Source organism: Misgurnus anguillicaudatus, chromosome 4 (genome assembly GCF_027580225.2).
Source record: "Misgurnus anguillicaudatus chromosome 4, ASM2758022v2, whole genome shotgun sequence".
Taxonomy (NCBI): Eukaryota; Metazoa; Chordata; class Actinopteri; order Cypriniformes; family Cobitidae; genus Misgurnus; species Misgurnus anguillicaudatus.
Genome location: NC_073340.2, coordinates 11,225,665 through 11,246,538, shown reverse-complemented (window position 1 = coordinate 11,246,538; position 20,874 = coordinate 11,225,665). Strand labels below are relative to the sequence as shown.

The 20,874-nt window shown below is 36.1% G+C and overlaps 1 protein-coding gene across 2 annotated transcripts in view; it reads right to left on the bottom strand.

Moving 5' to 3' along the window:
• adam8b (ADAM metallopeptidase domain 8b) overlaps window positions 1-19,744 on the bottom strand; it is a 35,075-nt gene extending 15,331 nt beyond the window's left edge. For both annotated transcript variants that reach the window (XM_055176486.2, XM_055176487.2), the window contains exons 1-12: window positions 19,588-19,744; window positions 18,706-18,806; window positions 18,519-18,625; window positions 18,134-18,212; window positions 17,019-17,095; window positions 16,709-16,898; window positions 16,570-16,626; window positions 16,415-16,486; window positions 14,619-14,788; window positions 1,066-1,147; window positions 836-972; window positions 195-372 (exon numbers count right to left, since the gene is read on the bottom strand). In XM_055176486.2, the coding sequence (XP_055032461.2) occupies window positions 195-372; window positions 836-972; window positions 1,066-1,147; window positions 14,619-14,788; window positions 16,415-16,486; window positions 16,570-16,626; window positions 16,709-16,898; window positions 17,019-17,095; window positions 18,134-18,212; window positions 18,519-18,625; window positions 18,706-18,806; window positions 19,588-19,633 (1,296 nt within the window). In that variant the 5' untranslated portion in view covers window positions 19,634-19,744. The remainder of the gene's footprint in view (window positions 1-194; window positions 373-835; window positions 973-1,065; window positions 1,148-14,618; window positions 14,789-16,414; window positions 16,487-16,569; window positions 16,627-16,708; window positions 16,899-17,018; window positions 17,096-18,133; window positions 18,213-18,518; window positions 18,626-18,705; window positions 18,807-19,587) is intronic.
• Between the last annotated feature and the right edge of the window lie 1,130 nt (window positions 19,745-20,874).

Genomic DNA, 20,874 nt, shown 5'->3' with positions numbered 1-20,874 from the left:
AAAAAATCTGCCAAAAAATGGATTAAGAAAACATTTCTTGAATTAAGTGTTTATGAAAAAAGTAAATTCTAAGTAAGAAAGTCATTTTTTTCAGTGTGTTGTGTGAACAAATAGCCCAATTGCATAAAAACTTTCCCGTTTACGGAAATCATTATTATGTAAATATCCTCTATGAGACAGGGTGTGCGCAGTACCTCCACGTTCCCACAGTCACACTCCTCTCCAGGGTCCAGGAAAGCATTGCCGCACACTGGCCCGCTATAAAGTTTGTCTGAGCTGGGAATGTCCAGCAGGCAACTGGGGTTGGCATTATCCAGAAACATACTCAGCTGCTCCAGACTGCAGTCACTAAACCGGTCTGGAAACAGGTTGCTATACATATAATAAGATCAGGTAAAGGTCATTTCCCAACAGCTCAGCAATGTTGTTATAAAACTAAGCTATCTATTAGACTTTCTCCTACTCTTTTTACATTTAAATCTTCTCTTAAAACATTTTTTTTTTCTCAGGCTTATGGGTGATTTTGATATTCATTAAAAAATGTTTGGTCTTAAATATTGTTTTAAATTGTATAATGTCTTTCTGTCTTAATTTTACTACTTTTGTTCTAATTTTCTTTTGATATTTTATTATTGGTGTGTTGAAATTTTATTGTATGTCAATGTTTTGTTTGGTATGTTGTGCAGCACTTTGGTCAGTATTTATGCTGTTTTAAAGGGCTATATAAATAAACTTGACCTTGACCAAAGCTGTGTTTTGTGGCCTGTTTTTACGTTAAGATATGAAAGAATGGATGGATGGTGTTTTATGTAATGTATGCAGTATGCAGTCTTACCCAACACGCTTTGTCATGATACAGATGGAGTTGGCAGAATCACATTTGCAGTTATCTGTATCATGGGACAAGCCCATGTTGTGGCCCATCTCATGTGCGATAGTGGATGCTAATCCCAGTGGGTTTTGGTTATGATCCTGAAAGAAATAACACAACAGAACAGTTTCTTTATTTTTAACGTTTTTGATCAAACTATTTTATCTTGTTTATTTAAATAAATCAGATCATACCTGGTTGACACCCGCTGAGTTTTCAGTGCACATCGCAAATCTCTTCGCTAAACCAACTGTGTCACCCAAAAAATCAATTCCACTACAAGAAAAAATATACAACAAAAGTGTAGAAATACAATAAGGCAAATAAACACATTACATTTAAAATATGTAATCTTGCCCTAAGCTGAACCACATTTGCTTGTCACATTGCTGTGTGGTCACATCTGCTTTGGCGTTGTTACATGAAGCATTATTTCAAATGGTTCAAAAAATTTGAACTATTTCACATATGAATTACTTTAAAGGCGCCAAAGAATGTATTAAAATAATCTGTTAAATTGTTCAGAGATGGTTTTACTTGACCATTTACAACCCTAGGATTTGCCATTAGAATTAAATACACTGTAAAAAATTCTGTAGATATTTCAATGTTATTGCAGCTGGGTTGCCGGAAATTTACCGTAGATTTACGTTTATGTTATTTACTAGCAAGAGTTTGTTCAAAGTTAAATACATTTTAAATATTAACAAGTCTTTATCTTTACAGAATAAAACTATACAATAACAGCCTCATGCAAAGCATTCTGGGAACCAGAAATCATCATCAACCTTTTTCTGTTTTTGCTTCAGATTTTGTTTTCCAGAATGTTTTGCTTGATGCTGTTTTTTATTTTTACTCTGTAAAGACAAACACTTGTAAATGTTTAATGTTCATTTAACTTTGAACAAACTCTTGCCAGTAAATAACATAAATGTAAATATACGGTAAATTACCGTCAACCCAGCTGCAATTTCTACGGAATTTTTTTTCAATTGTAGTCTATTATTACGTTATTTGAAAGGGTCATAAATAATAATGTTGAGCTCGGCTCTGATTGGCTGTTTCTCAGAGCTGCTCATGTCAGTAGCTCTGTGTGTGCAAGCAGACCTTATGTTTACACCTGTATCAGTCAAAGATCCAGAATTTGAGGAATAATGAATTGTTTGGAGATTGTTAATGGACGTTTCTGAGTGAAAAGTTTGTGTTATTTTTTTGTTTTTTGTAACTGTAACGTCAATAGTAAAACTTCACCCCAAAACCCTAGCATATAGCATTAACTAGCATATAGCGCTAACTTAGCAGTTTTTAACATCAACATTGTACTTAATTTAATGTGTAATTGGATGTGTAATTTAACAAGCAAAAAAATCTGCCAATGGGGTAAGCAAATTTTTCTTAATTAGGGGTCAAGCCCCGAAGGGGCGTAGAACCCTATTGTATTTGTTAGTTTTCTTTTTATAATAATTATTAGGGGTCAAGCCCCGAAGGGGCGTAGAACCCTATTGTATTTGTTAGTTTTCTTAATTTTATTATTAGGGGTCAAGCCCCGAAGGGGCGAAGACCCCTATTGTATTTGTTAGTTTTCTTTTTACAATTATTATTAGTTATTCTTCTTCCGCCATTGCGGTCTATGGCAGCCCATAGAACCGTACGTAGGAAAGTTATGAAATTTGGCACACTGATAAAGGACACTCCAGTGTGTCCCCACAGCAAATTTGGAGTCTCTATGTCTAACCCGCTAGCGCCACCAACAGTCCAAAGTTGCACTTATGTTTTTGCTTATAACTTCTGGTCCGTATGTCCTAGAAACACAATTTTCATTTCCTCTGATTCCTTGGCTCAAGGCGATTCGAAAGGACCCTATGACGTCATTTTCCGTCATGTAAATTTTTCCACTATTTTGAATTATTCGTAAAACCTACTTTTTCGAACTTGTCCTAGAGCTTTTGTCCGATTGCCACGAAAATCGGCACGTAGTATCTAGAGACACTCATGGCAAAAAGTTATCAAAAGAATTTCAATACATCAATCCGTTGTCGTATACCGTCTTAACAAATTTTACGTAGAGTGCAAAAAAACTGATTTTAGGCTGTATCTTTGTCAAACTTAGGCCTATTGACATGACACTTGGTACTTGTGATGCCAGTCAGGAACTGAGGGTGCATGCACAGTTTCGTCACAGCGCCACCTAGTGGTCAGATTAATGTATTACACGCCTATAACTTTGGCTGCGGTCAATGTATTGTCACGGGACTTGTTTCCTTGGAGTTTTGAATAGTTGCCGAGTCCAACGATACCAAACTTGCCAGAATTCGCCTTACGGTTAACCCTGCGCAGCAAAATAGCGCTTAAAAAACACGCGCGAATATCTCCGCGAGCGTAATTCTGATCGACTCAAAAACACCATAGGAAGAAACTAACCTTACCTTCTGAACAAAAAGTTCTATTGGCGTTATATTAAAATTTTCATCAGAAATGGCCGAAAAATGCAAAAAACGAAAAATTACCTTTAAATTTTGTATTTCTTACACATAAATGGTTATAACTTCGCAATGAAAAGAGATTTTTTCACCAGATTTGATACGCTGATGTACGACCACAGTCTGAGGCTACACAAAAAAATTGCTTGCTTGCACCACTAGTTGGCGTTATAATTGAACAAAACCTGTGATATCAAGCCAGCCCTATGGTCATACAACTGTTTCTTCACTGAACTAAAGTGTATAGACATAAAACTAGCTCAATGTAACGTAATCATGACCTGAAGTTGCATGCACAATTTTGTCACAGCGCCACCTAGTGGTTTTGAGATAGAAAATGGTAATTTTTGCCTAAAACTACTGCAACAAACACATCTAAAACCATAAATCATCATGGATTATTCATTTCATGGCTTGGATTATAATCACTGGTGGATGTCAATTTACTGTCTAGCAACCAATGAGAATACCTTATCAACCGTTTTTTGCAAGAGCTATATCTCTGCATCAGAACATCGTAGAGACACGGGGGTGGTCTCTTTTGACTCATTTAACTTGCTGTAACATGTTGTGACCCATGTTTTGCCACTGCAAACACCACTCACATGTCCTTCAGTGCTTAATGTTCCATTATTGTCAATAACAGAAGGACGATTGCAGTAGACAAGAACTTAGATCATTTTTGTGGATAACTTTTTTGTTTTTTCATCCAAAATTATTAGGTTTACCTAGGTTCTTCAATCTGCTTATCCGATCTCAATTTTACATCCTTCTGTGCCCTTTTCGGCTTGACCCCGGCATTGCTGCTTGCAGCTATATTTATTATTAGTTATTCTTCTTCCGCCATTGCGGTCTATGGCAGCCCATAGAACCGTACGTAGGAAAGTTATGAAATTTGGCACACTGATAAACGACAGTCCAATGTGTCCCCACAGCAAATTTGGAGTCTCTATATCTAACCCACTAGCGCCACCAACAGTCCAAAATTGCACTTATGTTTTTGCCTATAACTTCTGACCCGTACGTCCTAGAAATTAAATTCTTGTTTCCTCTGATTCCTTGGCTCAAGACGATTCGATTGGACCCTATGACGTCATTTTCCGTCATGAAAATTTTCCCGCCATTTTTAAATATTCATAAAACCTACTTTTGCGAACTCGTCCTAGAGCTTTTGCCGGATTGCCTTGAAAATCGGTATGCACCATCTAGAGACACTCAAGGCAAAAAGTTATTAAAAGAATTTTGATAAACCAATCCGTTGTCGTATAGCGCGTCAACAAATTTTACGTAGAGCTCAAAAAAACGGATTTGAGGCTGTATCTTCGCCAAACTTAAGCCTATTGACACGATACTTTGTATTTGTGATGCCAGTCAGGAACTAAGGGTGCATGCAGAGTTTCGTCACAGCGCCACCTAGTGGTCAGACTTATGTTTTACATGCCTATAACTTTGGCTCCGATTGACATATTTTCACAGGACTTGTTTCCTTTGAGTTCTAAATAGTTGCCGAGTCCAACGATACCAAACATACCCGAATTCGCCTTACGGTTAACCCTGCGCAGCAAAATAGCACTTAAGAAACACGCGTAAATATCTCCGCGAACGTTTTTCCGATCGACTCGAAAACACCATAGGAAGAAACTAACCTTACCTTCTGAACAAAAAGTTCTATTGGCGTTATATTAAAATTTTCATCAGAAATGGCCGAAAATTGCAAAAAACGAAAAATTACCTTCAAATTTTGTGTTTTTTACACATAAATGGTTGTAACTTTGTAACGAAAAGAGATTTTTTCACCAGATTTGATACGATGATGCATGAGCACATTCTGAGGCCACACAAAAAAAATTGTATGCTTGCACCACTAGATGGCCTTATAATTGAACAAAACCTTTGATAACAAGCCAGCCCTATGGTCATACAACTGTTTCTTAACTAAACTAAAGTGTATAGTCATAAAACTAGCTAGATGTAACACAATCATGACCTGATGTTGCATGCACAATTTTTTCATTGCGCCACCTACTGGTTTTGAGATGGAATATGGTATTTTTGCCTAAAACTACTGCAACAACACATCTAAAACCATGAGTCATCATGGATTATTCCTTTCATGGCTTTGACTATAATCACTGGTGGTTGCCAATTTACTCCCTAGCAACCATTGAGAATACCTTATCAACCGTTTTTGCAAAAGCTATATCTCTGCATCAGAACATCGTAGAGACATGGGGATGGTCTCTTTTGACTAATTAAACTTGTTGTAACATGATGTGACCACTGCAAACACCACTCACATGTCCTTCAGTGTTCTAATGTTCCATGATTGTCAATAACAGAAGGACGATTGCAGTAGACAAGAACTTAGATTAATTTTGTTGATAACTTTTTTGTTTTTTCATCTAAAATTATTAGATTTACCTAGGTTCTTCAATCTGCTTATCCAATCTCAATTTTACATCCTTTTGTGCCCTTTTCGGCTTGACCCCGGCATTGCTGCTTGCAGCTATATTTAGGGGTCAAGCCCCGAAGGGGCGTAGAACCCTATTGTTATTGTTAGTTTTCTTATTATTATTCATCCTAGTTCTTCCGCCATTGAAGTCAATGGCAGCCCATAGAACCGTACATTGGAAAGTTATGAAATTTGGCACACATGTAGAGGACGGTCTTAGAAGTTACTATAGCAACATTGGTGTGTCTGACTCAAACCCTCTAGCGCCACCAACAGTCCGAAAATCCACTTATGTTCATGCTCATAACTTCTGACCCGTGAGTCCTAGAAACAAAATTCCTGTTTCTTCTGAATCCTTGGCTCATGATGATTCAATTGCATACGTTGATGTCATTTGTGTCATGCAAATCTTTCCGCCATTGTGAATTTTCCGTAAAACCTACTTTTTCGAACTCCTCCTAGAGCGTCCGTCCGATTTGCATGTCCTTTGATATATAGCATCTAGAGACACCCCAGACAAAAAGTTATCAAAAGCTTTTTGATAGACCAATGCGTTCTCGTATAAATTGACAACATATATGGCGGCGAGCACGCCAAAACGGACGTGAGGCCATATCTTCGCAAAACTTTATTGTATCGACACGGAACTTGGTATATGTCATTACAGTCATGACCTGAGGGTGCCTGCAACGTTTCGTCACAGCGCCACCTAGTGGTCACGAGATTCGAAAAATGCATATTTTCGCTTATAACTACTTCAAACTTGAGTCTAAAATCATGAAGTTGGTCTTGTTAGATTCCTTGAGGCATGCCGAGTCAAACGATACCAAACGGCTTTCGGTCGGCCATTTTGGGTGTTGGCCATTTTGAATTTTCTCATAAAGTTCAGTATTTCACAAACAGATTGGCGTATCGCTACAAAATTTGGCATGGTTCATCAGTGACATGTTCTGAGCGCACCTATAAATATTTAGGACAGCGCCACCTAGTGGTCAGGATATGTAAATAAATTGTTTAAAATCTTTATATCATTTGATTAAATTGCCACTATGACATAAGACTTCACTCTATTGATTCCTTGGCTCATGCTGAGTCCGACGGTACCAAATATGTCTGAGTCAAACCTACTTCCTGTCGGCCATTTTGAATTATATTGAACACCTACTTTTTCGAACTCCTCCTAGAGCGCTCATGTGATTGGCTTAATTTTTGGTATGCATCATCTAGAGACACTCTAGACAAAAAGTTATCAAAAGCTTTTCGGTAGACCTATCCGTTGTCGTATAACGCATCAAAGAATGCGAGGGCGAGCACGCCAAAATGTGTTTGAGCCTGTATCTTCGCAAAACTTTTGCGTATTGATATGAGACTTGGTATATGTCATAACAGTGATGACCTGAGGGTGCATGCACCATTTCGTCACACTGCCCCCTACTGGTCACGAGATATAAAAAATGTATATTTTTGCTTAGAACTACTGCAAACTTGAATGTAAAATTATGAGACTGGTCTTGTTAGATTTGGTGAGGCATGCCGAGTCAAATTATTACCAAATGGTTTTTGGTCGGCCATTTTGTGTGTCGGCCATTTTGAATTTTTTCTTTAAGTTCAAGTATTTCAGAAACGCAATTGCGTATTGTTATGAAACTTGGTATGGTTCATCAGCAACATGTTCTGAGAGCACTTGTAAACTTTTTGGCGCCCCCTAGTGGTCAAGAGATTTGAAGCTATATCTCTGCATCTCTTTATCGTATTTACACCAAATTTGGTGGGTGTCATCACAATCAAGACCTGAGTCACCATTTATTGTTTGGTCAGTGCCCCCTAGTGGTCAAGTCATTAAAGGCTATATCTTCGTATCGCTTTATCGTATTTACACTAAATTTGGTACGTGTCATCACAGTCATGACCTGAGGCACCATCTACTGTTTCGGCACAGCGCCACCTAGTGGTCTCAAGATACAAAAAAATAGCTATTTTTTCCCTAAAACTAATGCAAAGTTAGATCTTAAATCATGACAATTATCACGTATGAATCATTTTTTGCCATGTTTGGCTTGACCCCGGTATCGCTGCTTGCAGCTATATTTATTATTAGGGGTCAAGCCACGAAGTGGCGTAGACACCTATTGTTTCTGTTAGTTTTCTTATTATTATTCATCCTAGTTCTTCCGCCATTGAAGTCAATGGCAGCCCATAGAACCGTACGTAGGAAAGTTATGTAATTTGGCACACATGTAGAGGACAGTCTCAGAAGTTATTATAGCAACTTTGGTGTGTCTGACTCAAACCCTCTAGCGCCACCAACAGTCCAAAAATCCACTTATGTTCATGCTCATAACTTCTGACCTGTGAGTCCTAGAAACTAAATTCTTGTTTCATCTGAATCCTTGGTTCATGATGATTCAAATGCACACATTGATGTCATTTGTGTCATGCACATCTTTCCGCCATTTTGAATTTTCCGTAAAACCTACTTTTTCGAACTCCTCCTAGAGCGTTTGTCCGATTTGCATGTCCTTTGGTATCTAGCATCTAGAGACACCCCTGACAAAAAGTTATCAAAAGCTTTTTGATAGACCAATGCGTTCTCGTATACCGTGACAACATATACGGCGGCGAGCACGCCAAAACGGACGTGAGGCCGTATCTTCGCAACACTTTGGTGTATCAACACGAAACTTGGTATATGTCATTACAGTCTTGAACTGAGGGTGCCTGCAACGTTTCGTCACAGCGCCACCTAGTGGTCACGAGATTCGAAAAATGCTTATTTTCGCTTATAACTACTTCAAACTTGAGTATAAAATCATAAAGGTGGTCTTGTTAGATTCCTTGAGGCATGTCGAGTCAAACGATACCAAACGGTTTTCGGTCGGCCATTTTGGGTATCGGCCATTTTGAATTTTCTCATTAAGTTCAGTATTTCACAAACAGAACGGCATATCGCTACGAAATTTGCCATGGTTCATCAGTGACATGTTCTGAGCGCACCTATAAATCTTTAGGACGGCGCCACCTAGTGGTCAGGATATGTAAAGAAATTGTTGAAAATCTTTATATCATTTGATTTATTTGCCACACTGACATGAGACTTCACTCTAATGATTTCTTGGCTCGTGCCGAGTCCGACTGTACCAAATATGTTAGAGTCAAACCTACTTCCTGTCGGCCATTTTGAATTATATTGAACACTTACTTTTTCGAACTCCTCCTAGAGCGCTTGTTTGACTGGCTTGATTTTTGGTACGCATCCTCTAGAGACACTCCAGACAAAAAGTTATCAAAAGCTTTTCGGTAGACCTATCCGTTGTCGTATAACGCATCAAAGAATGCGAGGGCGAGCACGCCAAAATGTGTTTGAGCCTGTATCTTCGTAAAACTTTTGCGTATTGATATGAGACTTGGTATATGTCATAACAGTGATGACCTGAGGGTGCAAGCACCATTTCATCACACTGCCCCCTATTGGTCACGAGATATAAAAAATGTACATTTTCGCTTATAACTACTGCAAACTTGAATGTAAAATTATGAGACTGGTCTTGTTAGATTTCGTGAGGCATGCCGAGTCAAACGATACCAAATGGTTTTTGGTCGGCCATTTTGTGTGTCGGCCATTTTAATTTTTTTTCTTTAAGTTCAAGTATTTCATAAACGCAATTGCGTATTGTTATGAAACTTGGTATGGTTAATCAACAACATGTTCTGGGAGGACTTGTAAACTTTTCGGAGCCCCCTAGTGGTCAAGAGATTTGAAGCTATATCTCTGCATCTCTTTAACGTATTTACACCAAATTTGGTGGGAGTCATCACAATCAAGACCTGAGTCACAATTTATTGTTTGGTCAGTGCCCCCTAGTGGTCAAGTCATTTAAGGCTATATCTCCTTATCGCTTTATCGTATTTACACTAAATTTGGTATGTGTCATCACAGTCATGACCTGAGGCACCATCTATTGTTTCGGCACAGCGCCACCTAGTGGTCTCAAGATACGAAAAATTGCTATTTTTTCATAAAACTAATGCAAACTTAGATCTTAAATCATGACAGTCATCATGTATGAATCATTTTTTGCCATGTTTGGCTTGACCCCGGTATCGCTGCTTGCAGCTATATTTATTATTAGTTATTCTTCTTCCGCCATTGCGGTCTATGGCAGCCCATAGAACCGTACGTAGGAAAGTTATGAAATTTGGCACACTGATAAACGACAGTCCAATGTGTCCCCACAGCAAATTTGGAGTCTCTATATCTAACCCACTAGCGCCACCAACAGTCCAAAAATGCACTTATGTTTTTGCCTATAACTTCTGACCCGTATGTCCTAGAAATTAAATTCTTGTTTCCTCTGATTCCTTGGCTCAAGACGATTCGTTTGGACCCTATGACGTCATTTTCCGTCATGAAAATTTTCCCGCCATTTTTAAATATTCATAAAACCTACTTTTGCGAACTCGTCCTAGAGCTTTTGCCGGATTGCCTTGAAAATCGGTATGCACCATCTAGAGACACTCAAGGCAAAAAGTTATTAAAAGAATTTTGATAAACCAATCCGTTGTCGTATAGCGCGTCAACAAATTTTACGTAGAGCTCAAAAAAACGGATTTGAGGCTGTATCTTCGCCAAACTTAAGCCTATTGACACGATACTTTGTATTTGTGATGCCAGTCAGGAACTAAGGGTGCATGCAGAGTTTCGTCACAGCGCCACCTAGTGGTCAGACTTATGTTTTACATGCCTATAACTTTGGCTCCGATTGACATATTTTCACAGGACTTGTTTCCTTTGAGTTCTAAATAGTTGCCGAGTCCAACGATACCAAACATACCCGAATTCGCCTTACGGTTAACCCTGCGCAGCAAAATAGCACTTAAGAAACACGCGTAAATATCTCCGCGAACGTTTTTCCGATCGACTCGAAAACACCATAGGAAGAAACTAACCTTACCTTCTGAACAAAAAGTTCTATTGGCGTTATATTAAAATTTTCATCAGAAATGGCCGAAAATTGCAAAAAACGAAAAATTACCTTCAAATTTTGTGTTTTTTACACATAAATGGTTGTAACTTTGTAACGAAAAGAGATTTTTTCACCAGATTTGATACGATGATGCATGAGCACATTCTGAGGCCACACAAAAAAAATTGTATGCTTGCACCACTAGATGGCCTTATAATTGAACAAAACCTTTGATAACAAGCCAGCCCTATGGTCATACAACTGTTTCTTAACTAAACTAAAGTGTATAGTCATAAAACTAGCTAGATGTAACACAATCATGACCTGATGTTGCATGCACAATTTTTTCATTGCGCCACCTACTGGTTTTGAGATGGAATATGGTATTTTTGCCTAAAACTACTGCAACAACACATCTAAAACCATGAGTCATCATGGATTATTCCTTTCATGGCTTTGACTATAATCACTGGTGGTTGCCAATTTACTCCCTAGCAACCATTGAGAATACCTTATCAACCGTTTTTGCAAAAGCTATATCTCTGCATCAGAACATCGTAGAGACATGGGGATGGTCTCTTTTGACTAATTAAACTTGTTGTAACATGATGTGACCACTGCAAACACCACTCACATGTCCTTCAGTGTTCTAATGTTCCATGATTGTCAATAACAGAAGGACGATTGCAGTAGACAAGAACTTAGATTAATTTTGTTGATAACTTTTTTGTTTTTTCATCTAAAATTATTAGATTTACCTAGGTTCTTCAATCTGCTTATCCAATCTCAATTTTACATCCTTTTGTGCCCTTTTCGGCTTGACCCCGGCATTGCTGCTTGCAGCTATATTTATTATTAGTTATTCTTCTTCCGCCATTGCGGTCTATGGCAGCCCATAGAACCGTACGTAGGAAAGTTATGAAATTGGGCACACTGATAAAGGACAGTCCAATGTGTCCCCACAGCAAATTTGGAGTCTCTATCTCTAACCCGCTAGCGCCACCAACAGTCCAAAGTTGCACTTATGTTTTTGCTTATAACTTCTGATCCGTAAGTCCTAGAAACAAAATTCTTGCTTTCGCTTATTCATTGGCTCAAGACGATTTGATTGGACCCTATGGCGTCATTTTCCGTCATGAAAATTTTCCGCCATTTTGAATTATTCGTAAACTCTACTTTTTCGAACTCGTCCTAGGGCTTTTGTCCGATTGTCACAAAAATTGGTATGTATCATCTAGAGACACTCATGGCAAAAAGTTATCAAAAGAATTTCGATACATCAATCCGTTCTTGTATACCGCCTTAACGAATTTTACGTAGAGCGCAAAAAAACAGATTTTAGGCTGTATTTTCGTGAAACTTAGGCCTATTGACATGACACTTGGTACTTGTGATGCCAGTCAGGAACTAAGGGTGCATGCAGAGTTTCGTCACAGCGCCACCTAGTGGTCAGACATATGCTTTACATGCCTATAACTTTGGCTCCGATTGACGTATTTTCACGGGACTTGTTTCTTTGGAGTTCTGAATAGTTGCCGAGTCCAACGATACCAAACATGCCAGAATTCGCCTTACGGTTAACCCTGCGCAGCAAAATAGCGCTTAAAAAACACGCGTGAATATCTCCGCGAGCGTTTTTCCGATCGACTCGAAAATACCATAGGAAGAAACTAACCTTACCTTCTGAACAAAAAGTTCTATTGGCGTTATATTAAAATTTTCATCAGAAATGGCCGAAAATTGCAAAAAACGAAAAATTACCTTCAAATTTTGTGTTTTTTAGACATAAATGGTTGTAACTTCGTAACGAAAACATATTTTTTCACCAGATTTGATACGCTGATGCATGAGCCCATTCTGAGGCTACACAAAAAAAAATTGTGTGCTTGCACAACTAGATGGCCTTATAATTGAACAAAACCTTTGATAACAAGCCAGCCTTATGGTCATACAACTGTTTCTTAACTAAACTAAAGTGTATTGTCATAAAACTAGCTAGATGTAACACAATCATGACCTGATGTTGCATGCACAATTTTTTCATTGCGCCACCTACTGGTTTTGACATAGAATATGGTATTTTTGCCTAAAACTACTGCAACAACACATCTAAAACCATGAGTCTTCATGGATTATTCCTTTCAAGGATTGAACTATAATCACTGGTGAATGTCCATTTACTCTCTAGCAACCAATGAGAATACCTTATTAACCATTTTTGCAAAAGCTTTTTCTCTGCATCAGAACATCAGAGAGACATGGCGATGGTCTCTTTTCACTCATTTAAGTTGTTGTAACATGTTGTGACACGTTTTGTCACTGCAAACACCACTCACATGTTTTTCAGTGATCTAATGTTCCATGATTGTCAATAACAGAAGGACGATTGCAGTAGACAAGAACATAGATTATTTTTGTTGAATACTTTTGCGTTTTTTCATCTGAAATCATTAGGTTTACATAGGTTCTTTAGTCTGCTTATCCAAACTCAACTTTACTTCATTCTGTGCCCTTTTTGGCTTGACCCCGGTAATTGCTGCTTGCAGCTATATTTTTTCTTGAATTTAGTGTTTAAGAAAAATGTTCAAATTTTTTTGCTTACCCCATTGGCAGATTTTTTACTTGTTTTATGCACAAAATCACTTATATTTGATATTTTTGGTCTAAAAACTAGACTTATTTTCTTGGGTCATTTTGCTCATCAAGAAAAAGCATCTTAATTTAAGAATTTTTAGATATTTTTACTGAAAACAAGACAAAAATACTAAGAATTTTTTTCTTGAAAATAATTTTTGCAGTGTATTTTCTTAATGAGCAAAATGGCCTAGGAAAATAAGTCTAGTTTTTAGACAAAAAATGAGACAAAATAAGTTTACTTTTTCATAAATACTTAATACAAGAAAATGTTTCTTATTCCATTGTTTTTTTTTTTTTGCTTGTTTTAAGCACAAATTTGCTTATATTTTATATTTCTTGTCTAAAAACTAGCCTTTTTTTCCTAGGTCATTTTGCTCATCAAGAAAATACATCTTAATTTAAGAATTTTTAGATATTTTTACTGAAAACAAGACAAAAATACTAAGTAAAAAAATAATTTTTTGCGGCTCAGTCTACATCGCACCCCTTCCTTTCGAAACACATAGAGAAGCTACAGTAGCCACAACAGGACAAACACTTCATCGTCTGAGACAATGTAGTGACAAACACGCTCTATAGACGGTTTCATCGGACGCATGTGTGCTGACGCGATACACGTTTGGATCCGAACTTTACTTCCGGTTTCGTTTTTTTAATGGTCTGACTATTTGCTAAACTGATCTCTTGAACAAATGCCTCGTCGAAAAAAACAAATGTTTTGGATTCCTATGTAATCTATGTGTTTTTTTTTTTTTGCTTGTTATATAAATAAACTACTTTTAAAGAACTTTGTTGTTATTTATTCTTAGCGGAGTTTACCAGAAGTTACGTGCAGACCACGACAGCCGCTTGTTTATGTTGAAACCGTCTATAAAGCAATTAGTCCGTTTAGGGCTACTGTAGAAACATGGTGGCACGAAATGGCCACTTTCATGTAAGGGGACCTGCAGTGTATGTCGATAAAAACGGCACATTTTAAAGTAATAAAAACAATACAGGTCATTATGTAAGGTCTTTTTACACCACTGATAATATGTTATACACCATTGTGTATATTATATTGCATTTCTGTCATGAGATCTTTCTAAAAGTTACACACTGCACCTTTAGGGTATTTATGTCACTTTGGCACTCTTTTGGCCATCTAGGGCTGTCATGAAGGTAAGTCACATTTAAGTAAGTTAGTTTCTGTAAGTGCGTGCTGTGATACTTACGTCACAAACTGAGTGTTGTCATATTTGACTCGTGTAAACAAACTTTTCTTTCTCCACTCGATAAACCGATTGAGAGTTTCGTCTGAACTCACACTGACCGCAATCTGATCGCGTGTGTTCCAAACCTCTAAACCCACCAGCAGAACCCGGATATTTAAAGGTCGATACAACTGAAAGAGCAAATAAAGGCATGAATTGTATATAATACATTTCTGTTGTGCCATTTATATCTTGTACATACGAGTAGCTCAGATGCAAAAGCCTCTAAACACCACCTTCGTCAAAAATTTGAATGATATTAACCAAACGCTCTTGGTATACATGTAATAGTTGTTGCTCCTTGTGGCAGGATCATGACAGTGGCACGTGTTTTGTGTGGTAGCACATGGCTTTTGTTGCGATGTGTGCTTCCTTGTCTCGTCTCCTGACCCCACCCTTCATTTCCTCATTACTTACCTTGTTATTGTTTCATAATTTTCACATGATGCCCTTTTGATTTGCTCCCTTATTTAAAGCCCTTGTGTTTGCTGTCTGTGCTTATTCATTTTTTACTTTTTGTGTGTAGTTAAACCAAATCTAGTCTAGTCAAGTAAATCTATTGTCAAGTTTATAGTTAAGTCCAGTCGGGTGATTCTCACGAAAACTTGGTTTTAAAAATGTCAAGCATGAAAATGTAAAAATTGCTTAAATTTACTTTTTTCCCACCAGACATTGAAAAACAAAGTCTGGAGTAAATGGGAAAATTATTTTAAAACTTTTACTTATCATTTAACACTTTTTGTAACATAATTAAAAAAATGTGTCCTAAAAAATCTCATTACCGCAACAGTCAGAAAACATCAACACTGACATATTTTCAAAATGACATGACAAACCTGAAAAAACATAATTTGGAGATTATGCACATGCATTTAAAATCAAAGTATTATGCTTCTATTAATTAAATTAACATTTAATAAGCATCTGTTGCGGTCATGATAATCAAAATGTCGTGTAAGCATTCTGACAAGACAATATTTCAAATTAACTGTAAAAAAAATGATCTTACATGGTAGCCATCTTGAAGTAACTGGTCCATGTGCTTGGTCACTCAAAATCAAACTTTATTAAAATTCTGTATGTGTGCTTAAACTGTTCTCAAAAAGTGTTGCGGAGGATGAGAACATCAGGCATGGACACATCATTTTCCTAATTTTTCTTCATTATTATTATACATGAATATTCAGTAAATATTTATTCTGTCATCTAAAGTAGTCTAGCAAAACATCCATTTATTTTTTTTCCTAATATTTTTGTGTTAATTTGATTAAATTACAACATAACGCATGTTCAAACACAGCCGGACACATTGCGGTAATGAGAATTTCAGCAGAAAATGAGATAAAATTTACAATTATAAATTCTTATGTTGAAATCACACATTGTGCAAGGTAGAACACAGTATTGGGTTAATTCTGATGCTTTTTAATGTTACTATATTACACATTTTAAAGCTAAAATCATTAGTGCCGTGGTGTTTCAATGGTTTCGTGAGAATCACCCAGTCTGTTTAGTGTTTTGTTTGCCAATTTTGTCCTTTTGCCATTAATAGTGCCTGTTGAACTGTCTGCGCCTGGGTTTTTATCTGCATTTCCTGCCAATACATGCATTTATCAATTATTTCCACTTAAAATGCCGCTTTGTTGGCAGAATAAGAGTCTCTTGTAAACATGTCAGACACACTTAGAGGGTTTTGCATCTGAGCTTTTCATATGTAATTATTTTATTACTTGTTTACTTAATTAACTAAAATATACCTTGTCAATGTGATTTCCAACTTCAAGCATTCTTCTTCTGATACTGTCCATATTTGACCCATAGTTTGTATACTATGAAAGTGAAAACATTTGGACCAAAACCATTAGGAGGAGTTCAAATTCATCCTGCATAAATATTGAATAAAACTTCTTACCTCAGTGTTATCCACCACCAGAAACAATTCCACAAATCTTGGGGTGTGAAAACCTTTCTGAGAACATATATCAACTGTTTAAAAATGAGTTTCGTATGCATTTTAAATTTGCTATAGTTTGACTGGAAAATGTTATTACTCTGTTGTACTTTAAAGAGGCAAATACTGGAGGTTCGTGGTCGTAAAAGGTGACGTCTGATTTAGCAGAAGTGCTTCTCTTCTTTCTTCTCATCTTTAGATGTTCCTGCTTATAGATGGCATGATCTCCATCACTGTGATTGGTCAGAGGCTCAATCAGGTACATTTGCTGTTTGACCCTAATAAAACCTCTATAGACAGAAGAGAGAATATGCTCAAATCACAAATATTAATTTCAAATAGGAAAGGTGAAGCTGTGTCATAAAAATGACATCATGTGAATATAATTTGCACATGCCATTGCATCATACCTGATCCCAGAACAGATTTCCACACTGACTGAGGAGTCCACCACGTCATCAATGTGGCCATGATAATAACAATTGTCCTGAATTACATGAATTAAACACTTGTATAGTTAATTTTGTTGAGCTTTTATTTTACCATACTCTGTTCGCCTTTAAACCAAAGTCAATAATTTAGACTAAAATATTATGTTTGTAAGGCTTTAGTCTGCACACAACATAAAGTAACAACCATATAACTTTTTACATTTAGCAGACACTTTTATCTAAAAGGACTTACAAAAAAATAAGGAAAACAATAAAGCGATTTATCATAGGGAGGCACTTCAATTCCGTGATGTCATGCTTTATTCCAAACATGGAAGACGAGGATGACGAATAAGTTAAAATAACATAAACTGGTGATACAAAGATGTTGCATAGACATTGATGAAATCTGATTTCAAAGAAATGATTGAGAAATGATTTCAAATCTCATTGACGATGTATATATGGCGTCATTGTGTCGAATAGCACTTTACACAGTGGTCCAAGTTCAAATGAAGAGTTTCGTTGCAAAACGAGATAAATCCATTTTTTTACATTTTTGTCAAACATGTTTAATATTATGTTATCATGTTATTATTTTGTTTTATGGTGCTACTTAGCTGTATTTTTTAAGTTATGAAGGTTTAAATCAAAACAAACCAACTGCAGTTGAATTAAAATTAATTGGAATGCACAACCAAAAAACGAGATATCTGAACAATTAAAAAAAACGGTGGTTATCTCGTTTTGCAACGAAACTCTTCAAATATATATTACTCTTCACACATACTGAACTTACTGGGAGAGACAGACGGGGAAAAAAACAAGTGAGCCCTAAGCGCTTTGTGTTTATACTGCACGTTTTTAAGTGAACCGTTTTGGATTTGGTTCACTTTAAAGGGGTCTAAGACCATTTGGCGTGTTCACATAGGGCCAAAGACCCAGTGAACTGCGTTCAGAGCCCTGAAAAGTGTGAAAACACCCTTAAGGTTTTCTTTTTCAAGATGAGAAAACAGATGTGAGCTCTTTCTTTAAACATAATCTTCAACATGGCTGCTTTTTTGGATTATTGAAATCATTTGATTAAGAGTTACCTTTAAATTTGGCTTGCTGCTTACAATAGATCCATCCTCTTGATAGTAGATTTCAGTATAGTTTTGCGCAATGAGTTGACTGCATGTAAAAAAAATGAAATAAATATTTGCACAAACCTACACTGTAAAAAATTTGCTGTAATTTTGCAGCTGGTTGCCAGTAACTTACTGTAGAAGATAAAGTCTAAAAATGTTTTATGTTCATTTAACTTTGAACAAAATATTGCCAGTAAATAACATCAATGTAAAATCTACAGTAAGTTACTGGCAGCTAGTTGCCAGTAATACTCAGTAATACTGTAATTTCTACAGAAATTTTTTACAGTGTACTTTATAATAAAAGCGCATTGAAATAAAGTCTAGAGAATCTGCAAACAACACTTACCTGTTCTTCTCCAATCGAATGCTGTGATTTCTCCCTTCAAAGAATAAATGATACGCGAGTTGATCAGGAAACAACTCGTGGCTTTGGGATCTTTTATTAGACTGGACCTGCATGTTAATTGTGTGTTAATTTACACAAAAACAACTCTAATGTTAAACTTAAAATCAACACAAGGTCTCATACAAACCTGTTTGAAGAGGCTCCTGATAGAGACACTCAGTCTTTGAGGTCTCACCACAGTAAACTCTTCTACATGAGGTAAAGTACAAACAACCTCTGATCGAAAACCTAATGAAGAATAATGAAAAAAAAAAGATGTTTCAATATGACAATTCTGAAATGATCAATTTCAGATAAGTTTATCTGTGAGACATTAATACCAAATTAATAAAAATGTATAGAAATAAAGTTTATTTAGGCCTATATTGGTAACACCTTAAAATAATAGGTTGTATTCGTAAATATTAGTTAATGCATTAGTTTACATGAACTAACAATGAACATTACTTCTACAGCATTTATTACTGTTAGTTCATTTGTGGTAATTTTCTTATATGCTTAATAAGCTTCTAATTTTAATAGTTGTAACAGTTAACATTAGTTAATTCACAATGAACTAACATAAACAACTTCACTAATACATTAACCAAGATTAATAATTGCTGATAAACTATATTGTTTGTTACTTCATGATAGCTAATGCTTTAAAATGTTTACAAATACAACTTTATTAACACACACGTTTGTTTCTATATTTCTAAAAATGTATTCATTTAGTAGACAACTATTTCCTAACAATAAGCATACATAATACATTAAAGTATACGTAAAAGTATAATTTCCAATATTTTATATTTTTATAATACTCTTTTACAGAAATGATCTAACTCTTGTAATGCACAAACAGCAAGCATTTCTACAATTAAACATTCCGAAAAGGTATTCATTGTTCATATCGTTAAATACATTGTTTATATCCAATTGACGTTATATTAAAGCGACTGGACATTTAAGCGCAAATGTGCTTTGTTAAGAAGTAAAAAATGAAAATAATAAAATATCTACATACCACAAAGACAAAGAAAGCAAACAGCAGTGAAGGCAGAACAACGCATTATAACTGTGCACTACTTGATAGGTAACATGCCAAATGTAAAACTTGAGTTCCGCCCAAGTGGACACTGGACTAGACGAAACACACGAGTAGAACAAACCGCTAGAATAGCGAGTGCACGAGACTGCGAGTGTAGAAATGGGCGGGGCTAGCTATTATTATTATTATTATTATTATTATTTTGATCTAAATAATAATTCTTCACATTTATCTTATTAACGTCTATTATTCATTTAATACTTATTATATTTTCTCTGCAACATTGTTAAGTAAAAATTATTGTCAAAAAAGCTAGGAGAAAAAGCATTGTCACGTGGTACGTGTTACTTTTTTCATCGTTTTTCTGGTTTGACCAATCAATCACAGAAATTTGTAATTACAAGTGGGGTATTTTACATACAAAGCCCTGGAATTACTAGGCTATATAAAAGCGATTATAGTTTTAGTGTCTATAGTTAAACACGAACGGGTGAATCTCAGTCGAGGATCCGGATATCTGAGCCTCACAGCGCCCTCTATATGTGCATACAGATATAACAACAGTTCTTTAGTTAGAAAGATTTCCGCTCAGTGTAGAAAGCGCACAACATCCCGTATATGAGACATGAAGCTGACTCATAACATTACTGGAAACACACTTATGTCAGGGGATAGCTGATATATTTAACATTATGAAGTAGCCTTACATTTCCAGTGTATTTACTCACACATTATAGATCCTACTTATTCTAGAATTGATAACTAAATGTCTTAAAGAGTGAAACATAAAAACCACAGCATTTGTACTTATGTAAATAAGGAAGAACTAGACAATATTGGGACAAGCCTGTTCATTCAGCAAACTTAAGGAAAATATATTATTTTAACCTAGTAAACCACATTTTAGAAGTTTTTTTTATTACATTTGAGAAGTGACACACACTGTAACAAAGACTTAATAAATGTGCGTCATGTAATGTTTACTTTCATTGATATCTCGATTAATCTTTTATTTCACTTGCTTATGGAAACCACTAGATGGCAGATCATTTACATGGGCTGTGTATTTCTGCAATATTTTCAGTCTGTTCTTCACTTAAATAACCATAAACAAAGCTGTTTTGCCTATTTAAATAAAGCACTTTTGTTAAACAGATTGTTTTAGACTGCAAATCAGGACTGTGATTCACAATTTGTTAGTGCTTGCAAGCTCTACACAGAAAATGTTACAAATTTAGACAAATAACTACTTTCCTTGATAAA